Raw genomic sequence first — 21,655 nt, forward strand, 5'->3', positions numbered from 1 at the left:
CAAAAATCTAAATAAAGTAGTCTCCATGTTCGTTTTGTTCTATGACAAAGTTAAGGACTTTACAATAATCTTCAATAAAATTAAGACTTAATTTTTTTAAAAAATAACATTAATTCCAGAAGGCTGTTAGAGTTAAAAACTCAATACTTAAAAAAACAAACACGAAGAGGCAATATAGAAACATCTCTTTTATTGTAAGTCATAAAATTTCTATTATCGAACTTTTCAGCGAACGAGATTATCCCAAATGGCCTCCACACTTCTACTCCAGATGCATTGTTAATTCACTAGATGTGTCCTCCATACAATGAAGCTATTTTCTGTATTCGGTAATATTACCTAAGTTGATATAGTGCTTTGCAATTTCTACGCCTACATTTTCTCTCTCTCTCTCTCTCTTTGTGTGTGTGTGTGTGTGTTGACATACCCACTCCCCGAACACGACCAAATCACTTCCATGCTCTCGGAGAGTGAACATAATAGTCCGTTCGCGGAACGCCCTAACCCAATTTCGAGAAACGGCGACACGACGTCGCATGGCAGTCGACTCTTTCAATAAGCATCTTTACCACCAACGTATATAGTTCTAAAATTACCGGTGCTGCATCTCCGGCGCCGTCTCTAAGGGCTTAAGGATGAAAATTCATGAGGCTGCAGCAGTAGTCGTCGGCACTGATTAAACTGGTGCACAACTTTCGCCTTCTGGAACAAACCTACAACGCAGCTCATGTCTCATCTAGTACTTCTTAGGAAAAAAAATCAGTTAATCAGAAAGTTCACTAATATGTTTGTCTGTTTACGTGAAGTAAAATTCAAGATTTCCAATTTCACTTTATGTTATTGTGAGTTATTGTATGTAAATTAACAAATCATCATTTTCAGTAAATCTGAGAAATACCTTTTTGATTAGCTGGAAACTCATTTTTGAAAAATCTAGAGAATGATAATGAAGTAAACTTATTGATCAGGATTAGGATTAGAAATTAGATTTCTGGACTTTTTTTCCCCCTTGTCTTTCATTTCCATCAAAGATCGGTGGGCCGCAGAACGTTATGCCTTCTCCATGGCCAGTGAGTGATATGTAAAGATTCTTGATGATAAGAATGTGAGAAGGTTACAAGCTGTTATGGAATGGTGTGAAATAGAAAGGGCCATCTAAGTGTTAGTTGGAAATGTAAGTCAGCTAGTTGAGCTGAGCGAAGCGAAGCTCTTATACTCGGGTTAGCCGTTTGGTTATCCGCGAACTCCTCCTAGACCGTTTGGCCGATCTCAACCAAACTTAGCACGCTGATAGAGTATGTCGTGCTGAGTGACAACATAGGTCGAAATCAAAAATCCGATGTACCATCGAGGAGTAATCACCGAAAAACGCTTCCTCCTAGACCGTTTCGCCGATCTCAACCAAACTTAGCACGCTGATAGAGTATGTCGTGCTGAGTGACAACATAGGTCGAAATCAAAAATCCGATGTACCATCGGGGAATAATCACCGAAAAACGCTTCCTGATTACGTAGTTTAAGCTCGCTCAGCTCATTTCATTGCAATCGGGTATATACATTGCATTCCTAGTGATAAGTAAGGATTGACGTAATGTAGTTGTTTTCGCAGTGGGCGGGAGATATTAAACTATGTAGGAGGCCTGGGTCTGGCCATATTAGCCCGTCACACATTTCGTCGCATGAAAACCAAAGGAATGTAACTCCAAAAATGAGGTTTTCGTTTTCTTCATGCTTGGATATATGTTTTTTTTATGTTTTTCTTGGTTTTTCTATGTTTCTATATGTTTTTCTTCATGTCTGAAAGCCCCACTTGGTGTATATGTAACGGAACGCCATCTGTTTTCCTTGTCGATCATCTGTTGTAATGTAGCTCAATTACCATCTTATTAAAACGAAGTCTTTCTAAGAAAATAATGTTTTTTTGTCCTCTCGCCTGTGAACCTACGGAAATGGAGTTACGTTACTCTGGTTCTCTTGTGACGATATGAAGGATGACATTCCTTGGCAGTCACACTGCCCATGAAACAGGGGCGGATCCAGGACGGACTTCTGGGGGGTGATTGCCCCTCCCTGGATCCGTCATTGCCACGAAATTGGAGATGAAGAAAGAAGTGAAAAAGGAATGAAACGTCTTGTGACTATTATGTTAGGTCCATTCCGGCATTTTGCCTCGAGGAATGAGTTGAGTTGATTTTAGTTTAGCGTCCCTTTCAGCAGCGAGGCTACGTGAGACGTGGACCTACTGATTAACGTGGAATCCGAACCACATGAGCTCCCGCCGGGAATCGAACCCGGAGGAAAACCCAGGGGAAATCTCACTCAGGATGCCTGGCATGAAAAAGCTGTTACACCTTTTTGACCAAGTGTCCTCACCGGGAATCGAATTCGCGACCGTTCGCACTGAAGGATACTTCGCGTTCAGCAACAATGGGACATTACAGTAAATAAAAAGATCAGTTAATTATATAATTAACTTTGTCAATTAACTGATGCGCTTTAGTTGACGTAAATATTTTTCCTTATTAGAAAACATTAATAGAGTGAATAAAAGTTAACAGCCAAGTAGTTCTTATGTAAACATTTATCTAAATCAATTGATAATACATCACGTATTGTAATTCTTATGGGAAAAAGACATCTTAGAACGCATTACCACGTTACATGAATTTCGTAGCTGTCATTAAAAAAAAAAAAAAAATCTTGAAACCCTACCATATTTCACTATGTAAACATAGTCTTGAAACGAACACACAACTTTTTTTTTTTTTTTTCATCTTGCAAGGAGTTGAGCCATGTGCAATTTTCGGGGACGTCTTGCTTGCTGCTTGCTATCGCCCTCGTGCTGACATAAAGGAAAAACCCAGTTTCGCCGCTTCCGAAACAACGGATTCTTTTGGACACGGAGGTGAAGTGATCCAAAATAAATGTTTTTTAATGAGGAGGTTCACTATTTGTCCACTAGAGTGCAGTGCTACATGGGTGAAGATACTTTTCTTGCTTTCAGGAAGTTGTAACACGTAAACAGTAAATAAGAAAGATTGGGTTGCAAGTTTATTTTTTTTAATGACAGCTAAAAGATTCATGTAAAATGGAAACATGGTGTAAAACTCAAATTTCAATCTTCTTCTTCCTTTTTCTGTCATGTTCACAAATACTAATTACGAGACATTCTTTTCTTTATGCGAAGAAGATTATTCGTTTGTCAAACGGGACTTTATCAAAAAGCTACGAGAAATTGGAACAATTCATTACAATTTGCATTTACATAATTAGGACAGTGGCGGATCTACAAGTTAAGAACGTGGGAAAGGGCAGCCAGAATCCAGACAATAATAGGTGTATTATGAGTTTACGATTTTTCATGGGCCTTGCAAAAATTTCAAACTTAATTTTCTTCCCGGGTGAATATTTTGGCTAGGTGGGACGTTGATACTATTGACCTCAAGTGTTGTTTTCCACATTACATAACAGAAAATTTGCAACTGAAACTATATCGAAAGTTGCAAAAATTTTCCAATAAAAAATAAAAGGCAGCGCTTTACTATGCACTTTCAAAAATATATAATTAAAAATTATTATTTTGTTGCTCAAAAAGCTTGAGGGCTAGATCCCCCTGGCCCCAGGCTATACCCTCCACTAAATTAGAATTACCGTAATTGCGGGCTACTTGGACCCTTAAGGGGCTACTTGGACCCATACCAAAAATTCGTTTAAGGTCCCATATGCAATGCAATAATGAGTGAGTTCAGAGTTGGATCCGTTACATAGGATCAAAATGCAGGCGTACACACATTGAAACTAGTTCTGTGGTAGGCTACGATTGAGCAGCATCGGTAAGAAAGGTCGTTGACGAAAAGAGTATATTTATTGACCGCCAAACTTTTATGTGTGGACGCTATTTGCAAGGAAGTGGAATCAATGCTAAATAAACTCATAAGTAGTTATATATAGGTTAATGAAACTGACATGGTAAACTTTCTCATATACAATAAGATGTGTGCGTAATTGCATTATTTATGAAGTGTGTACATATTACCTGAAAACCATGGATATTTTGTCTCACCACATCTTTTGTTATCTTTATCCCACCCCATGCTTTGTTATCCTTATCAATGAAACATAAATGTCTGTTGTCACGTGTCACACAAGTAAGGACTTTTCATTATTTCCTTAAGGATACCGGTACAAAATGGTACATCAATATAAAAGATTGCCTGCAGGTCGAAAATATGCTGATTTTTCATAACAGCTTGAAGAATGTTTACCAACAATTCAGTTGGGGAAAATGTCGCAAAAAGAAACAGAAGCTCACTTCAAGTTAAGTCGTTCCACAATAGAAAGAAGATTAAAGAACAGGTCAAGGCAGAATCCGGGCCATCTTGAAAGTGTTCACTGAAGAAGAAGAATTAGCCTTCGCTAGTCATCTTGATAAAGTTTGTGATTTCGGATTCCTCGTTAATTAACTTGATTTCTGATTTATTGTGAAGTCCTATTTAGCCATGTATGGGAGAGCTGTCATTGCTTTCTAAGACAATCTTCCCAGTCGAGATTGGGTGAAGTTATTTTAGAAACTGCACCTCCAGTCAACGACTAGATTTACTGCTAATATAGATAGGGCTCGTGCAGCTGTAGAAGAAAACATAATCAGCTATTACAGTCATTATATTTGATAGTACCTCTTAACATGTTCTCTTTGTGGCTTGCAGTAAATAAAAAGTGTTGCTCTTGGAACACCTACGTCCTACTTAATCTCAAAGCAGATTTCAATGGTTTTCTGTAGGAAAATATGGGGGTGGGTTCAAGTAGCCCGAACGCGAGTCTTACTAGGACCTTTTTTTTTTTTTTTTTTTTTTTTTTACAATAATCGCCTGTGCTTTATTTTCAATATATGTAACTAAAACTGTCCTCGATATGTACAATAAAGCTTGTAGTTCCACTTAATACGGGTTATGACAATAACTTTCAAGTTTTCGTGGATAAAAACACACTGAAAGAACGAATTTATTGTAAAATTGGGTCCAAGTAGCCCGCATCTACGGTATCTTAAATTCAAACATTAGCTAGCGGAAGGGTGTCAATTGAGATTACACCTATGTCTACTAGATGGCTGGAATAAACCATGAATAACAGTTTTGTAGAATTTAGAAGGATGCAAGAATGTTCCAAGGTATCACGCACGAAACATTCTCCGTTTGTTGTGTTTCAAACATATTTTGAATTTTGACCTATCAGCTACTGCTATAAACTACGGAGCGTTTCAATGAAGATAGCCTTGCCTGATAAATTGAGTAGATGACGAACACAAATTGAGTTTTTATTTTTCTGGAATCTTCAAGTATGTAAGAATTATCAGTATTTATCAACAACAAAAGTTTTCTCATTTGTTCTATCGAATTTGACCTCCATTGCACCGAAACATGTTTGAAAATTCAAGCTGTTGTTAGCACCACGTGCTTTTCTATCGACATGATTTTTTTTCAAAAAAAAAAAAAAAAAAATCCGAAAATGAAGTGTTTTATTTTATTTGTCTACTAGTGAAAATTGTATTATTAAATAGCATTTCATTATTACACTGAAGATGTTTTTATTTTATTTTGTACGAATATTGCTTGCAGTAATACTGACAGTATACGACCAGAGTATGTGCGTCAAGGTGACCAGACGTCCCGTTTTAGCCGGGACAGTCCCTTATTTTCAACCGTTGTCTTGTTTCTTTTTCTCATTCTCAAACAGGACGCCTAAATGTCCCGTTTTTAAGCAAACATGACCCAGGTGTCCCGTAATTATTATCCAAAATCTAAATGGTCAATGCTAATTCTACACTCTTCCGTACCAACACTCATTGGGAAGGTTCAGCCGTGCCTAGAACTTCTGAAAATTCAAATGAGAATTCAGTGTTCTGTGGTTCAAATGGGAATTGAGTGCGAATTCTGAGTTTTGAAGTAGTTAAAAGTATTTTTGGGTAGTACTTAAGTTAGAAACGCTGTGTTATCATTCTTACTTGTGTATTTTGTAAATTGAAAACACTGCTGAGACTCGAAATGCAATGTGGAAGCTTCCCCCCCCCTGTCGCCGATTCGTATGCGTCCCGTTTTTTAAAATAAAAGTTCTGGTCACCTTGATGTACGTCTGTAAGTTTGGGTGGTCCATCTCGTTCCCTTTTATGGATAAAAATTGCCAAAAAAAAAAAAATCAAGTTTCGGAGGTTTTGGACGTAAGTTATCCTCTTTGATAATGTCTTATTACTTTATATGATTATATGGGTATGTACAGGAGTCGCTTCTTTTTCAAAAGGCGTAGGTACATTGGTGCACCTTTTTGAAAATTTGGGACAAGTACTTAGGACCACCCCCTTAATTTTGAAAATTATCAAATTTAAAAACTTGATATAGTAGTAGAGGATCTTAATACTACAGGGGTCGTAGTACCGCTAGGTCAGTTGACCCCAGGCCAGATACCTTGACCTTTGACCTCTCAAAATTTTTTGCTGACTCAGCGAGATCTAGCAGGGCCAATACTACTCTTGCCTTATTTCCTTCTGTTGAAATATGTTATAGTCCTAATATTATTTTTGTTGAAAAAAAAAACTCACTTACCTTGCATTCTGCTCGTGTCGTTACTAGCAAAAACGTTAGGTTTAATTTCCTGGGGTGTGGTACCACATTAGTGGTTCATCTTATAGCACTATTTCATCTCAAATCCTTGAAACTGTAAATTAATTTTCAATATTAAAAAAAAATATATATCCCCATAATATCGGTTTTCTGTTGAATTTACAAGGCCTGTTCGGTACATTTTCATAAATACTTTACATATTATTGACATATAAGTCACTAAAATTTGTTTTAAAAAGGTTTTCACTTTGTTCGTAGTACTATTACATACTTGTCATGAGATCGATTTACCTTTACGGTTTAATTTCGTAAACGCTACCTCGTTTGAGATCGTGATATCCTCTCTCTGAGTTTGCTTATTAACTCCGATAATTAAGAGTGTGTTCGACACCTGTCATAACAATCAATAAATTTTGGTTTCGTGAACATTTGAATGATGGGATTGACAGAAAGAACATCATTTTCCTCTTATCCAATGATTTTCCTCTGTAAAGCTTAATCGCTGTCTCTATTAATACCCTAACATCTCAATGGAACAATTAAGCTTTTTTTATTATTATTATTATTTATTCGGAGAGTAGATAGAGCCTCGTGGACCTTTAGGCTACAATCTCGGAAACTACAATAAAGGAAGTTGCAATCTCTAATTAACTTATACTCAAAGGAATATTAACGCGTAAAACCACACGAAAAGGTAACAGCAGAAAACAATAATAAATAAAATCAGTCGTGCTATGTACTGGAGGGCACCAAAGAAAGTTACGCGTTTATGTGGTGACAGTTATTGTCATGAAAGTAAGTGTTTGTTTAACATGAAACGGAATGCAATTACAGAGTAGTCATTTCATCAGCTATTGCTTCTTTTCTTTCTATTCCATTACTCTTCATTGTACAGTAGTAACTCAAGTTCTGAGTGTCTCACCTCGCGAGTGATTCGCGAGTAAAATTCAGGACGTGCCAAAAATAACTCTCTCGTAATCGGCAATATTTCCGGAAACAAAATTCTGCCGCATAGTTGGATATTCACTGTATAAAGAAGATTTAAATTTGGATCTGCTGATTCTTCTCTCCATTCGTGACTACGGGGGGGACGAATGAGGACGGATTGGGAGAGTGCAAAATTGGGCAAATATTTTGGGGGAGCGTTATGGTTTGGTTGGTCAGGGGGACGCTAAGGCGAGATCTTGCCCCGGGCGACAACTAGCATAGTTGCGTCGCCAGGGTCATCATTTAGGGACGGCAGGAGGGGGTAATTATCCCCCCTAAAAGTTTGAGAAATAATTTAATCGATTGTCTACTAATATACTAGAGTCTGTCTATTCCACCTGTACCCTCGGAAACTATGCGAACTAAACTTCGGCCCCAACCCCCACCACCCCCTCTGGCGGATGAAACCCTCCCTTTGCTTAGGGAAAAGAAGTGAATGACCTCAGCTGTGTTGCCAATTTGTCATTCAGTCGTTTGGTCTTGACGAGTGAAGATCTTAGGCTAGTTAGAATGGCTAACAAGACAGAGCACAGCGAAGTCCGTAAAATAATTCATTGTGGCAACGCTTCCGCATCCAACAATTGAAAGATCTTGAACACAGCAACTTGTTCTTCCTCTTTCGAAGGAAGCACGGGAAATCACATATCGACAGCAGCGCCAGCAAAGACACAGTTGAACTAGCAAGGCTCTAGGACAAACCGTGAAAATCTTATATCGGTCTTGCTACCCTCAAGGGAAGTCTGATATGACGCTCCTGTGCGTCGCTGCTCTCCATTTTCTCCAGCATCTCAAGTTTTAATTTAAGTGTGAGACCATTTCTCTTGCGTTTTGCGGGAGGGTCATTAGGTGACCAAAACCCTTAAAATGTCTTTATATAAACTCACAAGGAAAGAGAGGAAGATAATACATCGAAGTGGAAGATGGTTTATACACCAATCAAAAGCACTAATCACGCCTATTACGAAATTGTAATAAAAATTTTCCGAATAGATGTACTGTGCGAGTTATGTGAATATACAGGATGTCCAGAAAGTCCATTGCCACCCCTAGAAATCGCAAATGGTGAGACAGATGCCAAAACAGAAAAAACACGTGTTTGATCATTTTAAAAGTACAACGTATCAAAGCAAAAAAGTGTTGTCTCAGGGCCACCCGCAGGGTCTCAGGCGGGATTCAACTCAAAAATTGCAAATGGGTTTGTAGCAGATAACAGATTATAATATCCTTGATATAAAAGGTAAAAAGAAAATGAGGCTATTGCAATGAACATAAATGTTATGACACATTCCTATGCCATCTTACCTTTAATTCATTTCAACGGAGAATTAGTTGGTAATTTGTTCATCGTTTTCCAGGAATAGAACATAATAGTCCCTGTAACATTGCAAATTGGATTTAGTAGAGTAGTGAAAAACTTGGCAAAAACTACATGTGACAAGGCATTTATTCCATTAATCCCCGCCAGCTTTTAATGAAGAGAAGTAACTGATCCAAAATTACAAACTGATTGTAAAATTACTGTTTACCTGTACTAAGTTATCATACCAGGGATTCGAATCTCGACTTCACGGGTTAGAGCAAGACCGTTTACCGAAGGCAGTGGGTAGGAGATTGTCAGTTCTGGCTACCTTCTGCCGTGACGGGGCTTATCTGAATTTAACTCTTCGGCAACATCAAGTAAAATAGGATTACCTGAACCGCGAATATGGTACATTATTACTATCAAAACTAAAGTAGCAGGCATTTACATATGGTAGCTAGCTGGACATCATTTAATAATCGGAAGTTACGCTTCTACTGGTCAAACAGTGAAAGTGTAAAAAAAAAAAAAAAAATCCAGAAAGAAATACCGGCATAATTCAACGTTTACACGTACTCTTTTTCCGATAATACAAAACATATTGGCGTATCATGTGTGATTATCCAATAAAAGATTGCGATTTCCTTTAAAAACTGCGTTACAGAGATACATACCATTGTCAATTTGCATTTGTTTGTGCACAGTTAGTTTCAGTCTCTTCTCTTTACAGGATTGCTTCGATATAAATTTTGTAAATCAGGTTACATTGATGATGTGATGGACTGTTTTGAGATGCCAAAGAAGTACTTTTCTAATATGCCCAGCATTCACTTATGTGACCTATTTGACGCTTCATTGTACCTTAGGTACTCATGGTGCACTGCAAAATTCTGTTTCTGACCATTTTATGAATTGAACTATATTTTTTGCATACACATACTATCTATGATCACATTTACTTACTATATTTTTGTCCGATAAGAATACTATCTATGATCATTGTTAGTGTTTATTACAAACAGCAAATTTATTAACTATCCAAGTACTGTAAGTTGTAAACTGTTCCAAATGTGAGCAAACTAATTAGTACATTACATTGCTCGTACAAGTTCGTTGTTGTTTGATATATCATGTGATCCTTTTTGCATTTGAGAAAAAAAATAGTTGTCGTTGATGCAATAAGAGAAATTTGACGATGATGGCCATGATCAAGAAATATTCTAAAATACAGGCCCCCATACTTGATTTACCTAGTTGGAGTCAGAACTTTTGTATCCACAACTTCTTCGGAGAAAATGGACCTTGGAACTCGCTACACACTGTACACAGCTTTCTCTCATTTAGGTTTCCATATGCTTTTCTCATATTTCTAGTGCTCATTAGCAGCTAAAATTCGTGTTAATACATTATATTCATCCTTCTATATGCCAATAATGGTTCCGTTTTGCTAATCCTCGAACGAAGTGGTGAAATCTTCTCGTAAGCCTAATATTTTTTGAGATAAAAATTAATCTAAGATTTGCAAATAAATTAATGATCTAACTGCAAATTATTCCACCTAAAAAAAGAGAGATCTATACTTCACAAATAAATTAATGATCTAAGCTTGAAATTATTTTCAAGCTTAAAAAAAAAAAGAAATTAAATTTCACAAATAAATGAATAAAATAAGCTGAAATTCTTTTCAAACTAAAAAAAAAATCTATCGCAAATTGGTGCTCTTTATTGTTTTCATGTTACGAAAAGGCAAATTTATTTATTTTCACTTCAATCCCTTATTTTGTTGTTTGTATTTATTTATTTTTTTTAAATAAATACGATAAATTAGCATCAATCGCCTGCTTAGCTGGGTTAAAATGATAAAAAATAGTAATATGTTTCGTTGGTCAGTCCCTTTTTACAATTAGTGAAGCGTTCTGTAATAGAGCATGTTTTTTCGAACATTTTAAAATATTTCATTTTCCCCCATCACCAAGCTGCAGGGCTGAATTTGGATTTTAAATGGCATTGAAAGTGTCACTGATCATCTCTACGACCCCGAAAACTATGGATTCGATACTAATATCGGTCATTTTCTATTATATATAGGTATATATATATATATATCCCTAAGTTGTAACGTCAAAGTAAAATAATAGAAACCATCCTAGGGCAGAACTTTATCTATGCTGAACATTTGATCGAGATCGATCGGGTGGTTCAATAGGTATGAAAATGAAATGAAATCTTTGAGTTTTATGTCCCACGTTATGCCGGTTAGGTTAAAGGAGACGGTGATTATGAGACATGAATGAAGTGGTGGAATGAAGAAAGTGGGAGGAAACGGGAGAACCCCGAGAAAACCCACGAGTACGGTGTTTGTCCACCACAAAGACCACACGGCACGAGCTGGGATCGAACCAGGGACCCCAAGCACCGGAGGTGAACGCTCTACCACTGAGCCGCCGCACCCCCCTCAATAGGTATGAAGTCCTAAATAAAATCACTTCAATTTTTATATATAAATAAAACAATATATACAATAAACCCTTCTCCACCACGAAGTAGCAACATCACTCTCAGTTCCCCTTTCTAGTTCTCTGTCGTTTGTTTGTTTCATTTCTTGATATATATAAAGATACTTTTATGTATATATATATATATATATATATATATATATATATATATATATATATATATATATATATATATATATATAGTATATGTGTGAGAGAGACTATAAATATAAATCCGAACCAACTACTCAGAGTTTAGAGGATGTAGCGCTCTTTCGGGTTAAACCAATGAAAGTTTATCTTCTTTGAGATGGTTACGACGGAGGGAACTAAGAGACGAAGAAGAAGCAAAAAAAGAACGAAAAGAATTTTGAGAAGATAAGAGGATACAGAGGAAGGCGGAGACACAAAAGAGGAGGAAAGCTAGTTTTGGGTGATGGAAAGTGGCTATCATGAACTCAACAGAATTGATCTTTTGACCTTAAGAACTCTCTACTGACTTTTCTCCGACCAATAAAATCTTTCGTTTCATTTGTCAATGGCGTAGGACGGAAACAGAAGAAGACAAAAAGAAAGAGGACATTGATAAAGAATTTTGAGGGAGCAAATAAGGTAGAAAAAAAGAATACTACGTAGAAGAAAGAGAGAAAAAGAAAGTTGAACTTCGCGTCAAGAATGCGTTAACCATTACTTACCTTCTCGTACATGGCACGAAAGGAGTAGATCGTAACCCTGGAGAAATGGACCTGCCACAGTACTCACTTCATCTCCATGTGAATCAAGTATCACGGGAACTTGGGGAGGCACTGGAAACAAGAAAACTTGTATGTAGCACATTTAGGATAATTGCCTTTTATTAACAAATGGTAGTCTGTGATTAAGTTATTCATATTGGGGTTGTGTGGGAAATAAAATGTGGCCCAGCACGACAAAAAGCTGTAAAGTTACAACATCTTAAAATGATAAATTTATAGCACCCTTTTCTACTTTCTCCAAAACACACACCCACACACGAACATGGTTATCTGTCAACAGTAATAAACAAGAAATTTATTAAGTCAATAAAGTTAGATACAATAATTGAAAAATGAAATGAAATCTTTGAGTTTTACGTCCCACAGTTATGCCGATTAGGCTAAAGGAGACTGTGACTATGAGTGAAATGGTGGAATGAAGAAAGTGGGAGGAAACGGGAGAACCCCAAGAAAATCCACGAGTACGGTGTTTGTCCACCACAAAGTTCACACGGCGCGAGCTGGAATCGAACCAGAGACCTCAAGCACCGGAGAGGTGAACGTTCTACCATTGAGCCACCGCACCTCCTAGATACAATAATTGAATTAACTGTATATTGACTGAGATACACGCAACAAACGTTTCCAAATGTGTTTGAGTATATGACTGAAACTGTCTTACATTGTGTATTATTAAGTCCGGTAGAGACGGACCACTTTTTTTTCTATCTTCAGTAACTCGAATAATTGTGAATGTAGAGCAAATTTTTTCTGCGCGAAATCCAAGAAACGATTTTCTTTAGCCATAATTACAGGTTTTTAGGATCAAAAGAGATGAGAGATGTATTTCTACCTGAAATTTAAGCTTGAAGAAACATGGTTGACTGTTCCATCTACCCATAGTATTATGGGTTAGATGGGCCATGCGCTATGGGAGTGATGGACCATATATAGAACCTAAACAATAAATAAACTGGAACAGTTTTGGGTTTAAATGTGTTATATTAATAAAGTATATATTATATACCTAATAAGGTTTTACCGAAATCTAATATTTATCTCATACAATCTAATATTGATTGAGCTAAGGTAGAAATATAGAAAATCTAAAAATTTTAACATGGAATCTAGAAAAGAAACATTTGTACATGACAAGAATACCTAAGTTCCATGTTTTAAGAAAAAATGCGTCCCAGTAATAACATTGTACCGTACATTGCATCTTGTTTTGTAAATTCGGAGAGCTTGCCTCACAAATCACAAATATTCTCATAGTTTCTATGTTGTCCATCTCTCCCACAATGGCAGTCGTGCATCTATCCCAAGAAGAAGAGGTAAAAAGGGTAATTTATTTGTTGTAGTTTTCGAATGTGAGAAACTTCATTCTTTCCATTGATGTCTGACCTATCTAAAATAAAAAAGAAATCTCGTCTAGTATACATCCGCCATGATACTACACCAATATTCACGCTGCATTCTGGTGCAGAATCTACGATTTATGACAATTTTGTTCGTCTCGCCTACGGAGTTTGTCTCTACCGGACTTACTCTATGTATGACATAAGATATTTGCAAACCCATACATGACCTCATTATATGTCACTAGTATAACGTATATTTCTTGCTCTCCATACCCAGTCACAATTCTGATTCATACTCAAAATCCTTCACAGTAAGTACTACACGCCTCTGGAATAGTTTACCTCAATTAATATACAACGTTTCCACAGTTGCCATTTTTTTTAAATCTGTAAATTCCCTTCTCTTAAGTAAAGATAAGGATACTGGTAGCACATGAGGCATCTTCGTTTTACCAGATTATTAATAACCTATATATAAACACACAACCAATAGGTAACCTATGTTAATTTGTACAGCTTATATATTCATACTTCTAGTACCGCTATATGCAATATGCAATTTAGGTTTCTCCATGTTATTTTGTTTCCTCTATTGTATGTTATTTTCAATTTTTGTTTCTGAATTGTTTAACTATTTTTTTTACTTAAGTAGTATATTCTTTTTTTTATGTGGTTCAATACTTTTCTTTTGTAATTGTTAATATTCTCTATATATTGGTGCTCTTTTTTTTTTTTTTTTTTTTAAGGAATGTATGCACGTGGTAAGTGCTCGGAGAAGGCTGCAGAGCCTTAACTTCGTCACGTAAGAGAAGTCATAAATAAATAAATAAATAAATAAATAAATAAATAACGTCGTCATCCAAATTGACCTTCGACGACACATTTGAAGACAACCATAGCCACAATAAAATAGTTAATTTGGCGACAACGAAACTCCGGAAATGAATGTGTACGTATATCATGGTACCTGTGAGTATAAAATTAGGAGCTAAAAGTGAATATTTTACATCTTTCATATCGGAATTCAACCAGTTGATTAAAATTACATGAAAGAATAAACACCAATGGAATTTGACAATATATGTAAACTTTTACAACTAAACATGGTTTGCGGGTGAGGGATAAGCATCCCCAACAGGGGCGGTCCACTTAGTTTCTTTAAGGGGGATGAAAAGTTGGCGATAATTCGCACTCTGGATAATACCATTTAAGATTAGTCGGATGTATAAAATTAATTATAAGTAACTAAGTAATATTACTTAAAATTACGTTTCCCGGTGGCGTAGTCATAATGCGAATAAATACATTTCTTTCTATGACAAGAAAATGTATACCTAATGTTAGCGTTGTAAAACATCAAGAGCCGCCACTAACAATTACGAAAATTACAAGCTCTGATTTATCAGAAAATATTAATTTTGATGTCAATGGAGGACCATTTAATTGTAGTGCGACATCTTCAAATTTGATTTTGAACTAGCTCAGAATTTTGTCCAATTTTTGTCCATTTTTGACTAACCAAGAAAAATTTGTTTCATTCAAATTAACAAAGAAGGACCATTTCAAAGTTGGACCACTTCGATCACACGTAGTGCTACATCTTCAAATTCGAATTTTAACTCCAGAATTTTGTCCAATTTTTATACATCTTTGTACCATAAAAAAAAATTGTACCATTCAAATTAATAAAGAAGAGCTATTTCAAAATTTGCCCACTTCGATCACCTGTAGTGCGACATCGTCAAATTTGAATTTTAACTAGCTGAGAATTTGAATTTTAACTTTTAAGTAGCCTTCCTTCATTCATTTGAATGATACAAAACTTTTTGATGGCTGAGCAAAAATGGACAACAATTCTGAGCTAGTTAAAATTCGAATTTGAAGATGTCGCACTACAACTAAATGAACCCTGTCAATGGTAAAATATTTTTAAGTTTCTGTCCTTTCGGCGTTGCTATTCTCTTAAAAAGTTATTATCACTGATAGTTATTAAGTTATTATCACTGATACTTATTATCACTGATATTTATTAAGTTATTATCACTGATACTTATTATCACTGATAGTTATTAAGTTATTATCACTGATACTTATTATCACTGATAGTTATTAAGTTATTATCACTGATACTTATTATCACTGATAGTTATTAAGTTATTATCACTGATAGTTATTAAGTTATTATCACTGATAGTTATTATCACTGATAGTTATTAAGTTATTATCACTGATACTTATTATCACTGATAGTTATTAAGTTATTATCACTGATACTTATTATCACTGATAGTTATTAAGTTATTATCACTGATAGTTATTATCACTGATAGTTATTAAGTTATTATCACTGATACTTATTATCACTGATAGTTATTAAGTTATTATCACTGATAGTTATTAAGTTATTATCACTGATAGTTATTAAGTTAGAAACTCAGTAACTTTATTGTGGTTCTCGCCCCTCTCCCCGATCATTGATCAAGTATCTAGCGCATGTGTACCATGATCTTTGATTCATGGGATTCTGGCTTCGATTTCCGGTGGTAAAGCATGTAACTCATTATAGAGGTTCTCATTCCATCTATAACTGAAGATCTACGTCACAATTTAGCGACATGAACTGAACACAATTAAAACTAATATAGTTTGCAAAGGATAATGCGTTTTGTTTTATTTTTTGTTATTTATTTATTTATTTATTTATTGGAAATTTGATCTTTGACGTTTACATGAAATTTGATAATTTGATTTGTTACCGTTATGCAGGAAGAGAAATAAAAAGTTCAAGAGTTGGAACAAACTCAATTTTCAGCTAATGCAACATTTTGATATTTTGTTGCTTTAAAATTACTGATATAACACTATGAGTATACTTATCTGTGAAGCTGAAAATGAAATATGTGAGGCGTCCTGAAACAAATTAATTAATTTTTCGATCAATACGGGCAGTTATGATACTAACGCATTTGTTTATTCCTCGGATTTTATGTAATTTAATTACTTCTCTTACGATCATCATATGAATTTATTTTTAGTTACATACATAATATAAGAATCAACATTACACTCGATATTATGAGAAATAAATTTACTTTTGTTCAGTAATATATGATTTAAGTCTTTGCCAAATTTGAAGTAAATATTAATGTTCTTTTACTTAAGTTGTAAAATCCTAGCAAATATTAACCTCACATATTTTGCTTAAATTATGTTGTGACAGTTGTATTCCCATAATTGAATCATTATTCAATTAATTAATTAAAGAATGCATAAGAAAGAAACTTGAAAGTTACAAAATTAATGAAACAATTTCCTATTGTGAAAAAATCGTCCTTCTTTGTTCTTTTTTTTTTATTTGTAAGTGTCTTACACACTACGCTTACGGTGTAGATAAATGAAAATCGAATCTTTCAGTTTTACGTCCCACGCGTATGCCGGCTCGACTAAAGGAGGCGGTGATGATGGGAAATGAATGGAATGGCGGAATGAATAAAGTGGTAGGAAACAGAAGAACCACGAGAAAACCCATGAACACGATGTTTCTCCGCCACAAAGAGAGCTTGGCGCGAGCTGGGATCGAAGTAGGGACCCCCCACACACACACCAGAGGTGAATGCTCTACCAGTGAGCCACTGCAACCCCCTACGATATAGAACATTCTAAGTTCAAAACCCAACTTGGATGGTTCATAAATTGAGAACCAAAGGTTTACACACCACAGTGTTTCATACGCATAGAAGTCTTATCAAGATATATCATCGGTGGGGGCACTCGGTCGACAAAGTGTAACAGCTTTTTCAGGCCAGCCACCTTGAATGAGGTTTTCCTGGGTTTTCCTCATTCACACCAGGCAAATGCTGGGGTGGTACCTAACTTATAGGTCCCAGGCCGCTTCCTTCCTTCCCCAATCCTTTCTTCCTTCTCTTTCCTCGGATAGTGTGCTCGCCGAGGAACGTCATCTCTCAAACGTGACGGGCTAAATGGCCATGAGATGTCGAGAGCCCAGAAATCTAAATCCTAAATCCTAAATCTTAAGATATATATATATCATTAAGCCAAGTCCGGGCAGAGGACATCCAACGGCTACACATGCACTGCACAAAGTTTTATTCAATATTTTATTCACGTTTTTCTGAGATTTTCGTCACAATTTTCAGTTTTTAACATTGTATTATTAGTCACTATATACAGTATGTTCGGGAAGTCCGTATATTTATATACCTTATTAGCTTCCTATTAAAATAATTTAGCAACAGTCCGTTTCTGAGAATGGATTTTAAAGGGGAAGGCATTCATTCAATTGGAACATTAACTTCAGCACATGTCTCTAAGCCCATCATATTTTTCCTCCACTTATCGGTCGATCTTTCACATTTCCTATAACAAAAGCCATTGTCAACGAGGAAATCATTGTTCTTGTTGTCGATGGAGGCTTATTAAAACATTTCCTAAAATGTTCTTGTATAATGCTAATTGTCTGTCCCGTGTGAGAAGATTCATGAAGAAATACACTCGTGACTAACCTTGTTCCAGCAAAAACAGAATAATAGAGTAAGACTTACTCAGACCATTAATAATTGAACAATAATAACAACAATAATAATATGGATGATAACAATATCGTCTTCATTAACATCAAAATCAACAAACATCAATAACTAATAATATTAACGTTACGAATATTACTAATAAATAGGGGCGGATCCAGGGCGGATTTCTGGGGGAGGGCGGTGGGATATAAGACTGCTACTTCGAGCTACTTTTAAGAGCTTCAAACTCTTGAATGGGTTTTATTTATATATAAAATGAAACCCAATTAACACCCCCTTGGATCAGCCCCTGCTAATAAATATATGATACGCTAATAAGAAACTAGTTAGGTACAGGGGTATAGGACTTCCCGGACATACTGTATAGTACTAGCAAATGCCTCCACGTGTTTTGGGGCAATGGTTTGCGCTCTTCCTTCTGCATCTTTTACATGGTGCTTTCAATGCACAAAGGAATCTTAATCCAGTTTATATCGTTTTTGACATATTTCGTCTCTAAGATCACTATTCTGAAACTCTTTCCAGAGCTTCAAACATTCATGTACAGATATTGTAAATATCTCTTGTAATGAGAAAGTGTTAACTTTTCCATATTCTTAAGTGTGCCGTCAAGTCTCAAGTCTCTTTTCAAGTCTCTTTTCTGCACAGCTTTGGTAATGTGCTCTAAATGCTCATATACTGTAGAATTCGTCTAAATTCAAAGTCTCATACAAGGTCCCATACGATGATGTGCAGAAATCTACAATTTCGAGATTTAATGCTAATAAATAACAATAGAGCAGAATCAGTGTAAGATAACGGGAAACCGTTTCCTGATATGGACTCAGACCCTTCCTTGCTTTTACCACTACTAAAACCTGAGATGGTTGAAATTCTCTACAATTTCCGATTTCATTATTGATCCTCACAGAACAAAAGCGATATTAAATAGAGAGAAGTGGTATTTTGGTATGAATTTAGAGTCTCAAAAACAAAAGTTCATTCTACGTAGGCGACTAAGGTTCGATTACCGGTGGAAGATCACGTGTTTCGAATCCCAAGCTAAGCTATAAGTTTACACCTCATATTTTCTCGATGTTAAATAAGTATGTGAAACTTCACACCTCTACCAATCAAATGATATTTCACTCAATAATACCAATCAGAGAAATCTTGGTTTATTCAATGCAATGTGTAACTATATGAAACCGAGCCTACAGCTTAACATTGGAGCCCAGTTACTATTTGAATTTAAATTGTAGCATAATATTTCCACCAATAATCAAAGACGTGACTACGTACGCCAAATGAAAGTTCTTAACCACAAACAACATTCAGGACTACTTTATATGAATACACAATTATCACTTCTTCTTACGTAGAATAGTAAAATGAAGTCAAATACATACTTGAAATCATTTCTTAGATATGTTAAAGAAAACATAACGTATATATACAAGGAAAGCATTAACGGCAAAACCTACCTATCACTGTAAGATTCACTTTAAAATTTCGAGTTGGGGCATTCAGGAAATCAACCCGACACCTATACACTCCTTGGTCCTCTTCCACGACATTAGTGATTATAAGACGTGATGGATTTTCGTTGGCCAAGAAAAATGTCCTACTTTCCATCTGGCTGTCAATTGCCCAATGGTGAGCCTTGTTTATGTCGCTTTGCCTTGCATCCATGCTGAAACAGAAGAATTTAAGATAAAGGAATCAAAAATAAAATTGGTGAATAGCAAAAAATAAGAGAAAGGCGAAAGGAACATGACAAAATATAAAACAAAGAGGTAGGTTGATAAGAAAAGAAATGATAACACGATGTAGACGTACCGAAGAAGGTTTGATTGATACAATCAATTTATACATTCTTCAATATTCATATAAATGATAACCTTGTACAGGAAAGCACTTTACATGTTTTTCTTTCAAGTCATGAATAAATAGATTTTTTAACATTTTTTTTATTTTTCGTACGATATACTTTATTTTGTTTCATATTTAAAAAAACATTTTAAAAGTTTTTTCTTATTTTTACTTTTTAGTGCGGAAAAAATATTTCTAAAAACGTATTTTTAAAATTTTATTTTATATTTTCAAATGTATTATGAAAAATCTGAAAGTTTTTTGAAACATATAAATGTTAAACCTATGTACTAAGTAATTTCGCTTTACGCAAAGACTAAAGATTGATGGACACCAAAAGGCTGATATGGGTTTTTGTATAAACTCTTTGAATGTCTGTAACACTAATAATAATTATTATGATAAGGAAAAGTTCCAAATTTCAAATGTCATGTGAACAAATGTAGAAACCAACCATTTATCGAAAATGTTCAAATTGTTAGCCATTTTGGTTCAGACACAGGTGAATAACGTTGACGGATGGAATCCAAAACGTTCCTAATCGTTGCAATTGGTATTCGCATACATTCGCTTTCAATGGATGCTTTCAACTCATTGATTGCAGTTGGTCTTGTACTATAAACATTGTGCTTGATATGTTCCAACAGAAAAAAACAACATAGGTGTCAATCCGGTAAGCGTAGAAGGTACTCGGTACTGCCTCTTCGTCCAATCCATCTATTCGGTAGGTTTTAGTCAAGAATATGCTCTTATGTCGTGATGGTAGTGGAGATGTGCAGGAAAATGGAAATACCATTTTTAACAGTTATGAGCTATTAAAAAGTGTAAAATGTAAAAATACACTTTATTGGCTCGCTGTACATATGTGTATATATGAAACATACCCTGTATACGTATACAAATAGTATATTGTATTTTCGCCCAACTTATGTCACTGCGCAAGATTTCATCATTGTAGGACGTCGGAAAATGAGTAAATTAAGGATGGAAGATTTGAGGACATTGGCCATTCTAAATAAAAGAAAAGCATGTAAAGATGAACTTAGGAAAATACTCATAAAACTTATATAAAGATATGCGCCTGGCGATTTATGCAACCCTATTTCATAACTTTCGTTCGGGTTGCATAAGTTGTTGGGGAACAAGTAGGAAGAAAACCTATCCCACACAAAATTTAACCGAAATACACCTGCAGATTTCTAATAAAGTAATAAATCAAAATGTACTCTGACGAGCACTGAAACAGGCTTCAAGGTTTAGCTACAATAATGAAGAAACTCTGGTAATGACTTTAATAGAAGTGAAAGTTCTTTCAATTAGTATTTAAAATTTGAATAGTGGTACTTTGGTGATTCCGAGTCTGTAGACATTTTGAGGTTACAGCCCAAGTAACAGTCGGACAGCATATTTGGTTAGGTGATGCTATAAAAAGATGATCACATCCCATTACTGTTAGTTTTGGGTTTCTAGACAGGAGTTGATACCTGTTTAAATAAATGTAACATCTGAATTGCCTCGCGGAGCTGGGACAAGGACAACAGTAAAATTTCAATACCTCACCGCAGTGGCGTAACTACGTTTTATGTTCTCTCCCCGCAAAAGAATACCCAGGGCCCCCGCCTTAATAACATTTTTTTGTGGAATGATAAATAACATAATAAATAACCATACTTCCCTGTATCTCTGAATAATGAGTTAAATGCATGCAACTACTAGGCTTAAATATTCACAAATGGAAACCACTTTGCTGTACATACGTATAA

The 21,655-nt window shown here is 35.5% G+C and overlaps 1 protein-coding gene across 1 annotated transcript in view; it reads right to left on the reverse strand.

Annotated features, from left to right (window-relative positions):
• LOC145664067 (synaptogenesis protein syg-1-like) overlaps positions 1-21,655 on the reverse strand; it is a 997,265-nt gene that overhangs the window by 468,854 nt on the left and 506,756 nt on the right. The window contains exons 3-4 of the mRNA XM_081730408.1: positions 19,505-19,713; positions 12,092-12,202 (exon numbers count right to left, since the gene is read on the reverse strand). Coding sequence (XP_081586534.1) covers positions 12,092-12,202; positions 19,505-19,713 — 320 coding nt within the window. The remainder of the gene's footprint in view (positions 1-12,091; positions 12,203-19,504; positions 19,714-21,655) is intronic.

Source organism: Thermobia domestica, chromosome 11 (assembly GCF_964235325.1).
Source record: "Thermobia domestica chromosome 11, izTheDome1.hap1.1, whole genome shotgun sequence".
In the NCBI taxonomy this organism is placed as follows: Eukaryota; Metazoa; Arthropoda; class Insecta; order Zygentoma; family Lepismatidae; genus Thermobia; species Thermobia domestica.